The 15,229-nt window shown below is 45.7% G+C and overlaps 1 protein-coding gene across 1 annotated transcript in view; it reads left to right on the top strand.

Annotated features, from left to right (window-relative positions):
- Lrp11 (LDL receptor related protein 11) overlaps positions 1-15,229 on the top strand; it is a 36,083-nt gene that overhangs the window by 2,778 nt on the left and 18,076 nt on the right. Inside the window, exons 2-3 of the mRNA XM_004651299.2 lie at positions 4,221-4,378; positions 12,750-12,891. Coding sequence (XP_004651356.2) covers positions 4,221-4,378; positions 12,750-12,891 — 300 coding nt within the window. The remainder of the gene's footprint in view (positions 1-4,220; positions 4,379-12,749; positions 12,892-15,229) is intronic.

A 15,229-nucleotide genomic window follows, 5' to 3' on the forward strand; every position in this document is an offset into this window, starting at 1 on the left:
CCTGAGGGTTCTCAGCAAAGCGTTTGCTGAGCTGAGTCACAGAGCAGCTCATGTATAGCAGCCCCTGGCTATCCGCAGCCTCTGGGTTGGAATAACTAGGTGATTGTAGGAACTGGTGGGAGAATGCTAGAATGAGTAGAATATGCTGGAGAGATGACTTTCAAAGAAGAAGTATATAAGAGAAAGAGAATAGGCATGCCAGGGCCTCCTGCTGCTGTAGATGAACGCAAGTAATGTGCTTTGTGAGTCTGGCTTTATATGGGTACTGGGGAGTCCAACTCAAGGCATCAGGCTTTGAAACAAGTACCTTTAACTGCTGAGTTGTCTCCCAAGCCCAGGAGAGGTATCTTGATAGGACTGAGTGTGTGTGAAGAGAATAGGATGTTTGAAGTCCTGAGCTCTAGGTTTTGAAGCCAGGCTCCTGCCCAGTCTCTGCTATTCCCCTTGGGACTTGAGTGCCTGTTTTCTTGCCTTCCAGCTCAGGTTGTCCTGTGGACTAAGTGACATTCGTTGTGAGCTGTATCTACAGGGCGCAGGCCGGCTGGTATGGCTAACTGGGGGGGGGGGGGGGGCGAGGGGAGGGGAGAGGACTGTGAGTCATGATAGGAATGAGGAGTGCAGTGAAACTGAAACCCCTAACGATCCTGTGGGTGTGACAGTCAGGCTCACATTGCTGGCAGAAAGTGCCTGACCAAGAGCAGCTTGTGGGAAAAAAAAAAAAAAAGGCTTTATTTTGGCTTACCAACTCAAGGGGACGCCCTGTGATAGTAGGGGAAAATGATGGCATGAGCAGAGGGTGGACATCACCCCCTGGCCAACATCAGGGACAACAGAGCAGCAGAGTGTGCCAAACATTGGCAAAGGAAGACTGGCTATAATACTCATAAGCTGGCCCCCAACTGTACAGGAGGCTTTAATTCCCAAGTCTCCATCAGCTGGGGACCTCGCATTCAGAACACCTAAGTTGAGGGGGGACACCTGAATCAAACCACCACAGGAGAGCTGAGAGTATAACCTTCCAGAGCTTATATTGTTTTTATTGACTAACCTGAAATCTAGTTTCCCTGTTTAGAATTTGGGACATCACCCTCTTGCATGTCAGGGAAAAATCAAAGCCATTAGGCTTAGTTCTGCTGTCTCCTCAGCAGACCACTCACTGCCACCCACGTTTCTGGGATGAACTTCAAACAGACACAGTTTATGGGAGGAAGGGAATTATTTCAGTTTAAAGATCCAGGGAGCCAGGCAGGGTGGCGCACGCCTTTAATCCCAGCACTCAGGAGGCAGAGGTAGGAGGATCTCCATGAGTTCAAGGCCCTGAGACTACATAGAGAATTCCAGGTCAGCCTGAGCTAAAGTGAGACCCTACATTGAAAAACCAAAAAAAAAAAAGAAGATCCGGGGGAAGTCCCTTCAGTGGCAGAAGAGGCTGGCTCTCTTTCAGAAATCCAAGCAGGGCTGGAGAGATGGCTTAGCAGTTAAGGCGCTTGCCTACAAAGCCAAAGGACCCAGTTTCGATTCTCGAGTTCCCATGTAAGCCAGGTGCACTTGGTGGCGCATGAGTCTAGAGTTCATTTGCAGTAGCTGGAGGCCCTGGGACACCCATTCTCTCTTCCTCTAATAAATAAATAAATAAAATAAGTCAGGAAAAAAAGTTAAAAAAAAAAAAAAAGAAATTCAGGCAAAGAGGAAAAAAAAAAAAAAAAAACCAGTGCAATGCCAGGGCTCAAACTGCTCCCTATAATACTTGTAGGTCGCAATTCAGATCCACCCCAGTGTCCTGCCCCCCATAGCAGGAATCTGCCTGCCTGGTAAGGATTGAAGTTGAAGACTCGCTTTTCATAAAACACCTGAGTGTAAGGAGCCATACATTTACACGATTATATTCAAACTACCACACAAAGTGTGTGTTATCTTGGGCCCCTCTGAGCCTAGATTCTTCCTCAGCAAGCAGATTGTCATGACTACTACAGAGACTGAGAGCAAATTGAAGTTATTATGCCTTTAAAGTATCACATCATATGGAGACTAAACTACACACACCAAAAATAATGATGACCATATTTAAGTCACAGATGAGTTTTTTCCTAAAGTGATACAGTTTTAAAATGTTGACTCTGCAGTGTGAAAAAGAAAAACAAAATGAACGTGATGGCTTTTACCCATATATCATATATCTAAGCCTCTCTTGCCTTCCTTCATCTGGCCCCACTGTAGTACCTCATTATATTTCAGGGTCCTTTTTGTTTTGGTTTTTCAAAGTAGGGTCTCACTCTAGCTCAGGCTGACCTGGAATTTATGTAGTCTCAGGGTGACCTTGAACTCAGGGTGATCCTCCTACTTCTGCCTCCCAAGTGCTGGGATTAAAGGTGTGCGCCACCACGCCCAGCTAGAGGAAGGGTTTCACTCTAGCCCAGGCTGACCTGGAATATTCACTATGCAGTCTCCGGCTGGCCTCAGACTCACAGCGATCCTCCTACCTCTGCTTACTGAGAGCTGGGATTAAAGGCGTGCTGCACCATACCCAGCCAGTGTCCTTTTGGATTTCTGTTTGTCCTATGCTGCATACCACATGGTACAGGTTCAGAAGGTCTTAGCAGGAAGATTGTGTTTTTAGCCGTGAGTTGTGAGCGAGGTAAGCTCACATTATCATCTCATAGATGAAACCCCACCTTGACATACGCAGTCTAAATTGGTGCAAGTCTTAGGCCACCTCTGTACGTCTTAGCGGCGGTGTTTATTTTCGAAAGGATTCAGTTGTCCCAGATGTTTCACATAGCACATCTTACATGACATGAAGACTCAAAATTACACCTAGCGTGTTCTTTGGCTTGTCAACCATTGTTAAGTAGTGGCACACTCCTTTTCCTTTTCTTTGGTTATTTGAGGACTGTCTGGAGGATTAAGCTCTGGCTTATTTCACAATACCTCTTACAATTTAATTGACCTGGACTTGAACTGAAAAGGAAACATGATCTCAGTTTTTTCTAATACAGCCAAGGTCAAGATAGAGGAAATGAGGGTGCTCTACATTCATAAACCATATCCTAAAGCTCATCTGAAGAAAAGCAAATGACTGTGATGATTTTCTGTTGTTTTTTTTTTAAATTTTTTGCTTATTTTCATTTATTTATTTGAGAGTGACAGAAAGGAGGAGAGAGAGAGAGAGAATGGGCACACCAGGGCTTCCAGCCACTGCAAATGAACTCCAGATGCATGCGCCCCCTTGTACATCTGGCTAATGTGGGTCCTGGGGAATGGAGCCTCGAACTGGGGTCCTTAGGCTTTACAGGCAAGCGCTTAACCACTAAGCCATCTCTCCAGCCCTGATTTTCTGTTTTTGTTTGTTTGTTTGTTTGTTTGTTTTGAGGTAGGGTCTCACTCTAGCCTCTAGCCCAGGCTAACCTGGAATTCACTATGTAGTCTCAGGGAGGCCTTGAACTCATGGCTATCCTCCTACCTCTGCCTCCCAAGTGCTGGGATTAAAGGCGTGCATCACCAAGCCCAGCTTTACATCTGGCTAACGTAGGTCCTGGGGAATCGATCCTCGAACCAAGGTCCTTAGGCTTCACAGGCAAGTGCTTAACCACTAAGCCATCTCTCCAGCCCTTGATTGTGGTTTTTTTTTTGAGATAGGGTCTCACTCTAGCCCAGGCTAACCTGGAATTCACTATGTTGTTTCAGGGTGGCCTCGAACTCAAAGCAATCCTCCCACATGCTGGGAATAAAGGCTTTGCACTACCACACTGGCTCTTTCTTTAATTTTCTAGTTGTCCACAGCTACTGTGAATAGCTAACACTCCATATTTCTTCTTTCACATGCGTGATAGATAAATTATATTGTCATAACACATTGATGTTTTGTTGGTTATTCAAAGAGAGCACAATGAAAATTAATAGGAAGATTAATTTCAACAAATATTCTCTTATGAACCAAATCTGTTTTTCAGACAAGTTACCTCTCTTCATAATTAGAAAAAACAGGGACTTGGACTGGAGAGATGACTTAGTGGTTAAAGGTCTTGCTTGCAAGCATAATGACCTGGGTTCCATTCCCCCAGTACTCACATAAAGCCAAGTGCATGAAGTGGCTTGTGCATGTGGAGTTGGTTTTCAGCACCAAAAGCCTTGGCATGCCCATTATCTTTCTCTCTCCTCAAGTAAATAAATATTAAAGAAAAAGAAAAAATACCTTCTCATCTCTCAATGCTGTTTTCTAGACAAGGATGAACCTCCACGTAGCAAGGCTGGGAAGGATGTGGTTTTGCGTCTTCCTGTAGACCAAGTGATTTTGGATGGCCGTGAGAGCACAGATGACCACGCTATTGTCCAGTATGAGTGGACACTGCTGCAGGGTGACCCATCAGTGGACATGAAGGTAATTCATGTCATCCTTGCTAGCAAAAACTGATGTTTCTGTCTTTTGTTTTTATTTTTTTTTTGTTTTTATTTGAGAGAGAATGTGTGAGAGATGGGCACACCAGGGCCTCCTGCCACTGCAAACAAACTCCAAGGTGCCTGTGCCATATTAGTGCATCTGGCTTTATGTGGGTACTGGGAAATGGAACTCAGGCCATCAGACCTTGCAAGCAAGCACCTTTAAGTGCTGAGCCATCTCTCCAGGCCCAGAAGCGCTCTTTTGTAATGTCTTTCTCTTGTGTTCTGCAGATGCCTGTAAACAAGTAGAGCAGACATACAATGGAGAAATGATGAAATCAGTTGTCCTAAAAAGGTTTATTCTAGAAATTACCCCTTTTACTTTGTAAACAGTGATCTTGGTTATTTATTTTGAAGCTTGCCACATTCTTACTGGTCTTTCTTTTTTTTTTTTTTTTAATTTATTTATTTATTTATTTGAGAGCGACAGACACAGAGAGAAAGACAGATAGAGGGAGGAGAGAGAATGGGCGCGCCAGGGCTTCCAGCCTCTGCAAACGAACTCCAGACGCGTGCGCCCCCTTGTGCATCTGGCTAACGTGGGACCTGGGGAACCGAGCCTCGAACTGGGGTCCTTAGGCTTCACAGGCAAGCGCTTAACCGCTAAGCCATCTCTCCAGCCCCTTACTGGTTTTTCTTGACAAAATACTACAAGGGAAAAAGACTTTTACCATGTTTCAGTAATTGAGATCACTTTTTTATTTGCGTGTGTGCATTTGCGTGTGCAGGCGCGCATAGCCTGCTGTGGCGGACAGAGAAGAACATCACGTGTTTCCCTCCATCACTCACCTATTCTTCCTTACGACGGAGTCTCACTGGTTCTGGGGCTTGCTGTTCGCAATCCAAACAATTCTCCTGTCTTCACTTGCCCATGACTGGGGTTGCAGAGGTGCATGGCCATGCCCAGCTGTTTGTGTTCTGGATACTCGAGCTCACGTAGTCTCAGGCCTTCATGCTTGAGCAGGAAGCTCACTTAACCACTAAGTCATCTCTTCAGCTCTCAAGTTACTTTAAAAAATTTTTTTAATATAAACTGGGCATGGTGGCACACACCTTTAATCCCAGCACTTTAATCCCAAGTATGGCGGGACAAAATACTTGACATACCTATCATTCCAGTGCTCAGGAGACTGGGGAAAGATCACAAATTCAAGGCTAATCTGCGCTGCAAAGTAAGATCTTGTCTCAAACAAAAACGATCCAGGTAGAAAGTTTAAAAGAAAACCACAAAACATAAAGAGGGAGGACTGGAGAGTTAACTTAGTGGTTAAGACATTTACCTCTGAAGCCTAAGGACCCAGGTTTGATTCCGTGGTACCCATGGGAGCCAGATGCACAAGATGGCACATGCATCTGAAGTTTGTTTGCAGTGGGTAGAAGCCCTGGTGCACCTATTCTCTCTCTCTTTCTCTCTTTGCTTCTTTGCCTATTTCTCACTTACTCTGTAAATAATTTTAGAAAAAATATAAAGAGGGCCAGGCATGGTGGCACACGCTTTTAATCCCAGAACTCAGGAGGCAGAGGTAGGAGGATTGATGTCAGTTCAAGGCTACCCTGAGACTCCATAGTGAATTCCAGGTCAACCTGGACTAGAGCGAGACCCTACCTAAAAAAAGTCAGAAACAAGAAAAAGAGAAAAGATAAAGAGAAAGGTAACAATGGAACACGATGGCTCTTTATATGATGAGAAGCATTGTACACAGTAGTTAAGCCTGCTTGCCACCACCGTGAGCGTGAGGATGGCACAGGGCACTCTTGCCCTAGTGTTCCCCATTGTTCTCCATCAGCCTCACCTTGGCACAGCTGGGGTGACTGCAGATGGCAATGAGCTATTTCTGTAGTGTGTGCCTACACATAAGATGTCTTGAGTCATGAAGCAAGTCAGGACCCTCTCTAGACAGGAGCATTCCTGGCTAAGGCACATAAACTTCATCCAGACCACTCTCCTTAGAGGATGAGGTGTGAAACACCAACTTATATTCTACTGGAACCAGAGAGAGAGAAAGGGAGAGAGGAGAACATCCCATAACACTAAGTACATTGGTTTTACTCAGTGATTTCATAGTCTTAGAATTGGGCCTTTTGGCAGCTTACTTGTCTGTCATATAAACCAGAAACTCTTCCATACAATATGCCTTCAAGGAACCATCTGTTTCCTGTCAGGTGCAAAACTCATTACTAAACATCATATCTTATGAAGCTATTTCCCAGTTCTCCTCACTGGGCAAACAGTTCTTACCTCCTCAGTACTTCTGTGCATTAGCACTAGGTCCTCTCTTTGGACAAACATTCAGCATATATTCTCATTCTATAGAAAAGCCTTTGTATTTATTTCCAGGCCATCTACTGTTCTTAGCTGCACATCTTTCTTAAAACCTGACACCACTGAGCATCATTCTGTGAGAAGTTGAGGTTGACTAGTGGGTCCTTGAGGCTTAGCCTTTGTAAGGTGTGGAAAACTGATAATAATGCACATGGTTTCCCCCAGATGAGATACATTTTTTCCATGCATAGATGCAATTGCCTTTCACCTTGGAGAAAAGAGGATTTTAAATAGGATGTTTTCATCCCTGTGGCTATTAACAAATCCAATAATGCATTTATTTCTGTACCTAGTAGCATACTCATTTCAGATTTATATTTACTGGCAACATAAACCTGCATAGAGCTACTTCCATCCTCTGATCTATGGCAGAATTGAAACCTCTGGCTGTAGCAGTGTCTGTGGCCGGTAGCTGCTCATCACTTTCCTCACAAATGCTTCAAGCTAGGGAGCTGGCAAAGAAGGCCCGGGTCCTTTGTTGTTCATTTCAAAGAGATGTTAAACCTTCTTCACTGTCATGTAGTTACAATGCCTGAAGGCACAGCCACACTGACATAATATTAAGAAGGTTCCCTTAAGTGATGACTAAAATGAAAACAGGGTAGCAGAAAGAGAGAGAGAGTGCCAAGGACAATAAGATAGCATCCAATAATGATAATAATAATAATCTGGGAGCCAGGTGTGGTGGCACACGCCTTTAATCCCAGTATTCAGGAGGCAGAGGTAGGAGGATCACTGTGTGTTCAAGGCCATCCTGAGATTACATAGTGAATTCCAGGTCAGCCTGGGCTACAGTGAGACCCCCTCCCCCAAAAAAGATAATTTTGGAAATTCATCAATAAAATACAGGCTTCTTACAATTTAAAAATAACTTCATTACAATAGAGCCTGGGTTGAACAGCTGACCCTGGAAGCAATAACCCTGACTCAAAAATCAGGCTGAAACCAAACAAAGTTTAGACCTTCAGTGGAAAGACAGGAGGGCTGGAGAGATGGCTTAGTAGTTAATGCACCTACAAGCCAGATGCACAAGGTGGTGCATGTATCTGGAGTTCATTTGCAGTGGCTAGAGGCCTTTAAATAAAATATTTTTTAAATGACTTGAGCAAGGCTAGAGATATGGTTAGCTTGCCTGCAAAGCCAAAGAACCCAGGTTCGATTCCCCAGGGCCCACATAAGCCAGATGCACAAGATGGCACATGTAGCTGGAGTTGGTTTGCAGCTGCCAAAGACCCTGGCGCACCCATTCTCTTATCTCTATATATGTCTGTTTCTATGCCCCCCCAAAATATATAAAATTTAAATTAAAAAAAAATCTTGGGCTGGAGAGATGGCTTAGGGGTTAAGTGCTTGTTTGTGAACCCTAAGGACCTTGGTTCGAGGCTCGATTCTCCAGGACCCATGTAATCCAGATATACAGGGTGGCACATGCATCTGGAGTTCGTTTGCAGTGCCAAGAGGCCCTGGTGTGCCCATTCTCTATCTATCTGCCTCTTTCTCTCTCTTTTGCTCTCAAATACTAAAAAATAAGCAAATTTTTTTTTTTTTAATCTTTAAAAAATGACATGAACAGGTCAAAGTTGTTCTTTCACAGTTCATGTTAAACTTTATCAAGAGGACCGGGGAGATGGATCAGGGATGAAAGGTGCTTCCTCTGCAAGCCTGTTGACCCAGGTTTGATCCCCAGGGCTCACGTAAAGTCAGGACACAAAGTGGAGCTCACATCAGTAATCCTGACACACCTGTAGCAGTGAGAGGCGGAGCCAAGAGAATGCTGAAGCTTTGGACGGGCCTTGCCAAGAGGTCCTGTCTCAAGGTGGAAGTGAAGAACCATCACCCTGGGGTTGTCCTCTGACCTCCACATGTGTGCTGTGACCCACACCTCCCCATACATCCCACTCACACACACACACACAAAATAACAAGAAAATGTTAATAGATATTATAGGAAATTTCACTTGTTTTACCTTGGAAATACACCCATAAGTTTTTAAATCTTTTTTACCTAGATTGTAGTCTTATATCTCCCCTCTCCCAGTCCCCATTTCCCTGAGGGCCCTCCTCGGTAGGGTTATTGTACTCCCAGAATGTGGCTTTTTAAAATTATTTTTATTTATTTATTTGAGAGTGACAGACAGAGAAGGAGGCAGGGAGCCAGACAGAGAGAATGGGCACACCAGGGCCTCCAACCACTGCAAACGAACTCCAGACACATGTGCCTCCTTGTGCATATGGCTTATATGGGTCCCAGGGAAACAAGTCTCAAACCAGCGTCCTTCGGCTTCACAGGCAAGTGCTTAACCACTAAGCCATCTCTCCAGTCCCCAGAATGTGTTTTTCTCCTGAGAGTTTGATTTTATTTTCATTGTCTGCACAATACACTGCTGCCCAGCAGTCTTGGTCCCGAGGGCTTGCCTAATCGTCCTGAGACTCCATGTCATTGGTGGAAGAGGACTCCATCATCTTGCTCTCTTCTGGCTTTCTACTGGCCTTACCTTCCATAAAGCTGTCATCACTGGCTTTTTTTTTTTTTTTCTGGACTCCTCCCTGTCCTTAGTTGGCTGTCCTTGTCTCGGCTCTGGGACACTTCCTCTTTAAGCTCCGTGTTGGGGTTCCTTTTGCTCTCATTGCCCTTTTGACTACCTTGGCTTTCTGCTTTGATTTAGACGAGGTCTTGCTTTTAAAGGACCCTGGTTTAAAAGGTGCCTTTGTCTTCACCTTGTCTTCGGTGCTTGGGGGCTGGTGCTGCTCATTTTCAGTGTCAGGTGGAGGGAGCTTTGTGGCTGCCTTACCCATCTTAGAAACTCAACACCCAGAATTTTGACCATTTCTGCTCATATCCACTCTCACTGCCCTGGGCTGAGCTGACTGTCTCCTGCCGAGGCCACTCAGTGTGGATGTGCTTTACGGTGATGTAATAGCATGGTACTCTGTGGTGGTGTCATTTCCCTGTCTATGTAAACCAGGTGGGCTGGGCCTACAGCACAATGGTGTTGCTTGCATAGTGTGCCTAAGGCCCTGGGTTTCATTCTCAGGACTCAAAAGAAAATTTTTCAGCTTGAAATTAAAAGGAAGAAGAAAAATATCAAACAGGCTGGGTGTAGTGGCATGTGCCTTTAATCCCAACACTCAAAAGCTGGGGTAGGAGGATTGCTGTGAGTTCGAGGCCACCCTGAGACTATATGGTGAATTCCAAGTAAGCCTGGGCTAAAGTGAGACCCTACCTCAAAAAAAATAAAAGAGGGCTGGAGAGAAGGGTTAGCGGTTAAGGTGCTTGCCTGCGAAGCCTAAGGACCCAGGTTCTTCAATTCTCCAGGTCCCACGTAAGCCAGATACACAAGGTGACACGTGTCAGGAGTTTGCTTGCAGTGGCTAGAGGCCCTGGCGTGCCCATTCATTCTTGGCCCCCCCCCCCCGTCTCAAATGAAAGTAAATAAAATTTTTTAAAAAGCCAAACAGTGGAGAAAATAGGAGTGCTTATGAAGTGTGGAATCCTACAACACACTCTTCAGACTCCCTGACTTGCTCCAAGGCCAGAGCCCAGAAATACATACTTAACGAGAACTCTGGGGTATGATTCTGCAGCACAGATTGCAGCATCACTGTGTCCCCCACACTGCCTCTAAAGCGCTCTGCTGGGACGCATGGCTGGGACTGAAAGGTCTTCTAAGCCAAAGGGATGTACAGGAGTCCAAGTCCTGGGGTTCCATACATCAAAGCACGCGGATGGTTGTTAGAATAGGGCAGCTCTCTGTCAAGTCAAAAGTGCGCTGATGCATCCACGTAAGGGAATGCATAGTGGCCAGCATCCATACGCTGGAAACACTGTCCACGCTTGTTCAGTTAAGCAGAAATTTTTGAAGACAGGATATAGTTAATGTGTAGAATTGTTAGTAAGCTGAGGAGAGCCAAATACCCAGATGTGATTCCACCATCACAGCACTTGGCCCCCAGAAGCTGGTGCTCTTGCCATGGCCCGGAAGTTGCATGTGAATACCAGGAAGAAAGCAGAGGGTGGGGAGGAAGCCCTGGTTAATGTGAGGGCCTTGGCAAGGGATGATTAGGTGAGCCTAGAGACAAAAACGGAGGCCAAGGAAACGGGCCAAAATAACCAGACTGATCAACTTTGTTACATACAATGAAAGAGCACTTATTTAAAAAAAAAAAGTTGGGGTTGGTAGCTCATTGGTTAAATTAAAGGCATTTGCTTAGAAAGCCTGCCAGCCCAGGGTTCAATTCCCCAGCACCCATATAAAGCCAGCTGCTCAAAGTGGCCCACACATCTGTGATCCCCATGTGCCTGCAGCAATGGGAGGTGGAGTCAGGAGACTTTGCAGGTGCCAGGCCAGACTTGTTTGCAGGGCCAAGAGAGCCTGTCTCGAAGGTGAGCACAGACAGTACCTGCGCCCCCACATGCATGCCATGCCATGCATGCACTCCCCCCACACCCATTCATTTCTTTTTTTAAAATTTTTATTAGCATTTTCCATGATTATAAAAAAATATCCCATGGTAATTCCCTCCCTCCCCCCCAACACTTTCCCCTTTGAAATTCCATTCTCCATCATATTACCTCCCCATCTCAATCATTGTACTTACATATATACAGTATCAACCTATTAAGTACCCTCCTCCCTTCCTTTCTCTTCCCTTTATATCTCCTTTTTAACTTACTGGCCTCTGCTACTAAGTATTTTCCTTCTCACGCAGAAGCCCAATCATCTGTAGCTAGGATCCACATATGAGGGAGAACATGTGGCGCTTGGCTTTCTGGGCCTGGGTTACCTCACTTAGTATAATCCTTTCCAGGTCCACCCATTTTTCTGCACATTCATTTCTTTAAATATTTTTTTATTTTTATTATTTTGAGAGTGACAGACAGAGAAAGATGCAGACAGAAAGAATAGGTGTGCCAGGGCCTCCAGCCACTGCAAAAGAACTCCAGGTGCGCGCACCCCTTGGCGCACCTGGCTAACATGGGTCCTGGGGAATCGAGCCTTGAACTGGGGTCCTTTTTAGGCTTCACAGGCAAGTGCTCAACCACCAAGCCATCTCTCCAGCCCCACTTTTTTTTTTTTTTTTTTTTGGTGGATTTCTGAGGTAGGGTTTCACTCTAGCCCAGACTGACCTGGAATTCACTCTGTAGTCTCAGGGTGACCTCAAGCTCACAGTGATCCTCCTACCTCTGCCTCCCAAGTGCTGGGATTAAAGGCAGGTGCCACCACGCCCGGCTCCCACAATCATTTTTAAAAAGAGCTTTATTTTTTCAAGTCTAAGTACTGCTGACCTTCTCAGTGAAGTGCTTGTTGCAGGTCTGTTAGTGAGCTGAGCCTGCAGTTTCAGGGGTGTGTTGAGAAAGCCACTGTGCCAGTAGGTGGGAGCTACATAGGATGTGAGGAGCCAAAAGCTGCGAGCGCAGTGCAGGAGTTAAGCCTGGGTGGGCAGGAAGCAAGGCTGCGCTTCCAGGAGCTGGAGCACAGGGGACGTGTGACTCACCTGTGCGGTTTTTAGGGTGAAAGTTCAGCATAGTAATGGCCACGTTGTTTGGAAGAGAAGTCAATTGACGGGTCAGTCATAGAAGTTCTGAAAGCCATAGAAGGAAAGCAAAGGCCCGTGAGGTGGGATTGGCCAGAGGACTAGAGAGACAGGAAGCAGTGGACACAGACAAGCCCAGGAAGGGGGCAGGTGGAACGGCCATGACCATGGGCCTGGCTTTGTCCTCAGTGCGGATGAAGTCACCAGCTGAGATGGAAGCCACTCAGTGTTGAGTCTGATGCGTGGGGAGGAGGTGCCGAGAGCAGGTGAGGGATGGCCGGTCAAGGGTGCTGTCAGCTCACCCAGCCAAAAGCGGGTTCAAAATGAGGGCACAGGAGTGTGGGATTTAGTACTGAGCAGCTAGGGCCCGGAGAGGAGGTTCATGGACTCTGCTGCTGCGGACCCTGTGCTCAGCTCTCCGCACTAAATGTGACCAATGCCCTTTGTGTCACAGGTGCCTCAGCCAGGAGCCCTGAAGCTGTCCCACCTGCAGGAAGGGACATACACCTTGCAGCTGACCGTGACTGACACTGGGGGTCAGAGAAGCTCCGACAACGTGTCGGTGACAGTGCATCCCAGGACCCCCTCCACGGGAGGTGAGAAGAACACCCTTCCCTGAGTTCCCCATGGCCAGCCAAGCCCAGCTACGCAAGGGAGAAAGAGGTCAGACTGGGGTTTGACATTCATTTCATGGGCTGCTCCACTTTATTTTAGGCATGGGTTGAATGACAAGTTTTGACTAGACAGGTAATAGCAAAAAGGCGCTCCTTTATGTTTTGGATAATTTGGCTGCACCGGTTGGAATCTTCCCTGGGCATGAGCATAGAATGTGAGCTTCCAAACCCTGGGAGCCAATATGCCATCTTTTCTCACTACTTTGTAACGACAGTGTTTGGCTTTTCTAGGAGACAAGAGATTTTTGTCCGAAGATAGAGGATCTTTGTGTGTGTGTGTTGACGTGCGTGTACAGGTGTGCATGCATCTGTATGTGTGTTCATATGGAGAAGGAAGGACAACTTTAGGTGTCATTCCCCCAAACTGCCATCTACCGTTTATCCAAGAGGGTCTTTCACTGGCCTGGAACTCACCGATTAGGCTGGACTAACTGGCCAGCAAACTCCTGGGAACCCTTCCTATCCCCATCTTCCCAGCACTGGGATCACAAGTATGCACGAACACTCCCAGAAATTTGACATGGATTTTTGGGGATCAAAGTCAGGCCCTCATGTTTGCCTTGCTGACGGGCTGAGGTGTCTCCCCAGCCCCTAGAGAGTCGCTTTGGTGCGTGTGTTCAGAGTGCAGCTGAAACAGCAGAGTATATAGGGTGATGGTCACGAGGGGCTGGGGTCATTCATAATGCCGACGTCAATCCACGTTCCAGTTAGATGGAAGGAATGGTGTCAGGGACTTACTGTGTCCTGTACTTACTATGACTCATAGTAATGTATACTCAGAATTGCTAAAAGAGGACTGAAGAGATGGCTTAGCAGTTAAGATGCTCGCCTGCATCTTAGAATTTTAAGAGCAGCCAGGCATGGTAACACACATCCTTAATCCCAACACTCTGGAGGCTGGAGGATCATCGTGAGTTTGAGGCCAGACTGAGACTACATAGTGAGTTCTAGGTCAGCCTGGCTAGAGTGAGATCCTAATTTGGAAAACTTAAAAAAAAAAAAAAGTAACAAAGTTAATAAAGAAAAAGAGCATAGCTAACTAGTACAGACAAAAGCAGAGCTAAATTATGCCATCCTGAGACTACATAGTGAATTCCAGGTCAGCCTGAGCTAGAATGGAACCCTACCTCTCGAAAAACCAAAAAAAAAAAAAAAAAGAAGAAGAAGAAAAAAAAAATATGCAAAGAACATGGGTCAGGTGGAATGTAGCACTTAAAAGTTTTCATGGATACTTGACACAGATACAGTAATGTAATTTTACATATGTATTAATTATATTTTTTAAATTTTTTTGTTTATTTTATTTATTTATTTGAGAGCAACAGAGAGAGAGAAAGAGGCAGAGAGAGAGAGAGAATGGGCACGCCAAGGCTTCCAGCCATTGCAAACGAACTCCAGACGCGTGCACCCCCTTGTGCATCTGGCTAACGTGGGTCCTGGGGAATTGAGCCTCGAACCGGAGTCTTTAGGCTTCACAGGCAAGCGCTTAACCACTAAGCCATCTCTCCAGCCCTAGTATAATTTTAAACATACATGCTAGTACTCACATTCCATTACACAATGTAAAACTCATCAATTTCATTTGTCTGTGATACTTATTTTCCCAAGCATCTGCATTTCTAAGATTAGTTTCTCAAGTTAAAAAAGATTACCCATAGTCTGGATTTTGGTATATGACTAATGAAAGGGGAAAGTCTGCACAGTTCACTCTGAGAGAAGTGCTGAGTTGTCCACATGAGGATCCTGTTACTTGGTCAGTGGATATTTTCTCCAACTGCAGTGCATAGGTACTGAGCTAAGCACTGGAGATAGAGGGGTGCACTCAGTCGATGGGGTCCTCACCCTCCTGAAGCTTCCAGGCCCAGCATCATTACTCACTGCTCATCAGACTTGCAGTAAAGCTCAGACTTTTTGAATACTCGGTATCTAGCACTCAGATGTGGATGGTGAGTAAGCCAGCAGTTTGCAGACTAAGGCTCACGGGAATTGAAATATGACTGTTTGCTTCTACTATAGCGGTCGAGTCTTCCATCAAAAACACAGATAACAGGGCTGGAGAGAGCGCTTAGTGGTTAAGGCACTTGCCTGCAGAGCCTAAGGATGCTGGTTTGATTCTCCAGGACCCACATAAGCTGGAGTTCATTTGCAGTGGCTGGAGACCCTGGTGTGCCCATTCTCTCTCTGTATGTCTCTCTTTCTCTGTTTGCAAATATACATACATACATACTTGAGAGGCTGACGAAGTAAGAGGATCACTGGG

Source organism: Jaculus jaculus, chromosome 9 (assembly GCF_020740685.1).
Source record: "Jaculus jaculus isolate mJacJac1 chromosome 9, mJacJac1.mat.Y.cur, whole genome shotgun sequence".
NCBI lineage: Eukaryota > Metazoa > Chordata > Mammalia > Rodentia > Dipodidae > Jaculus > Jaculus jaculus.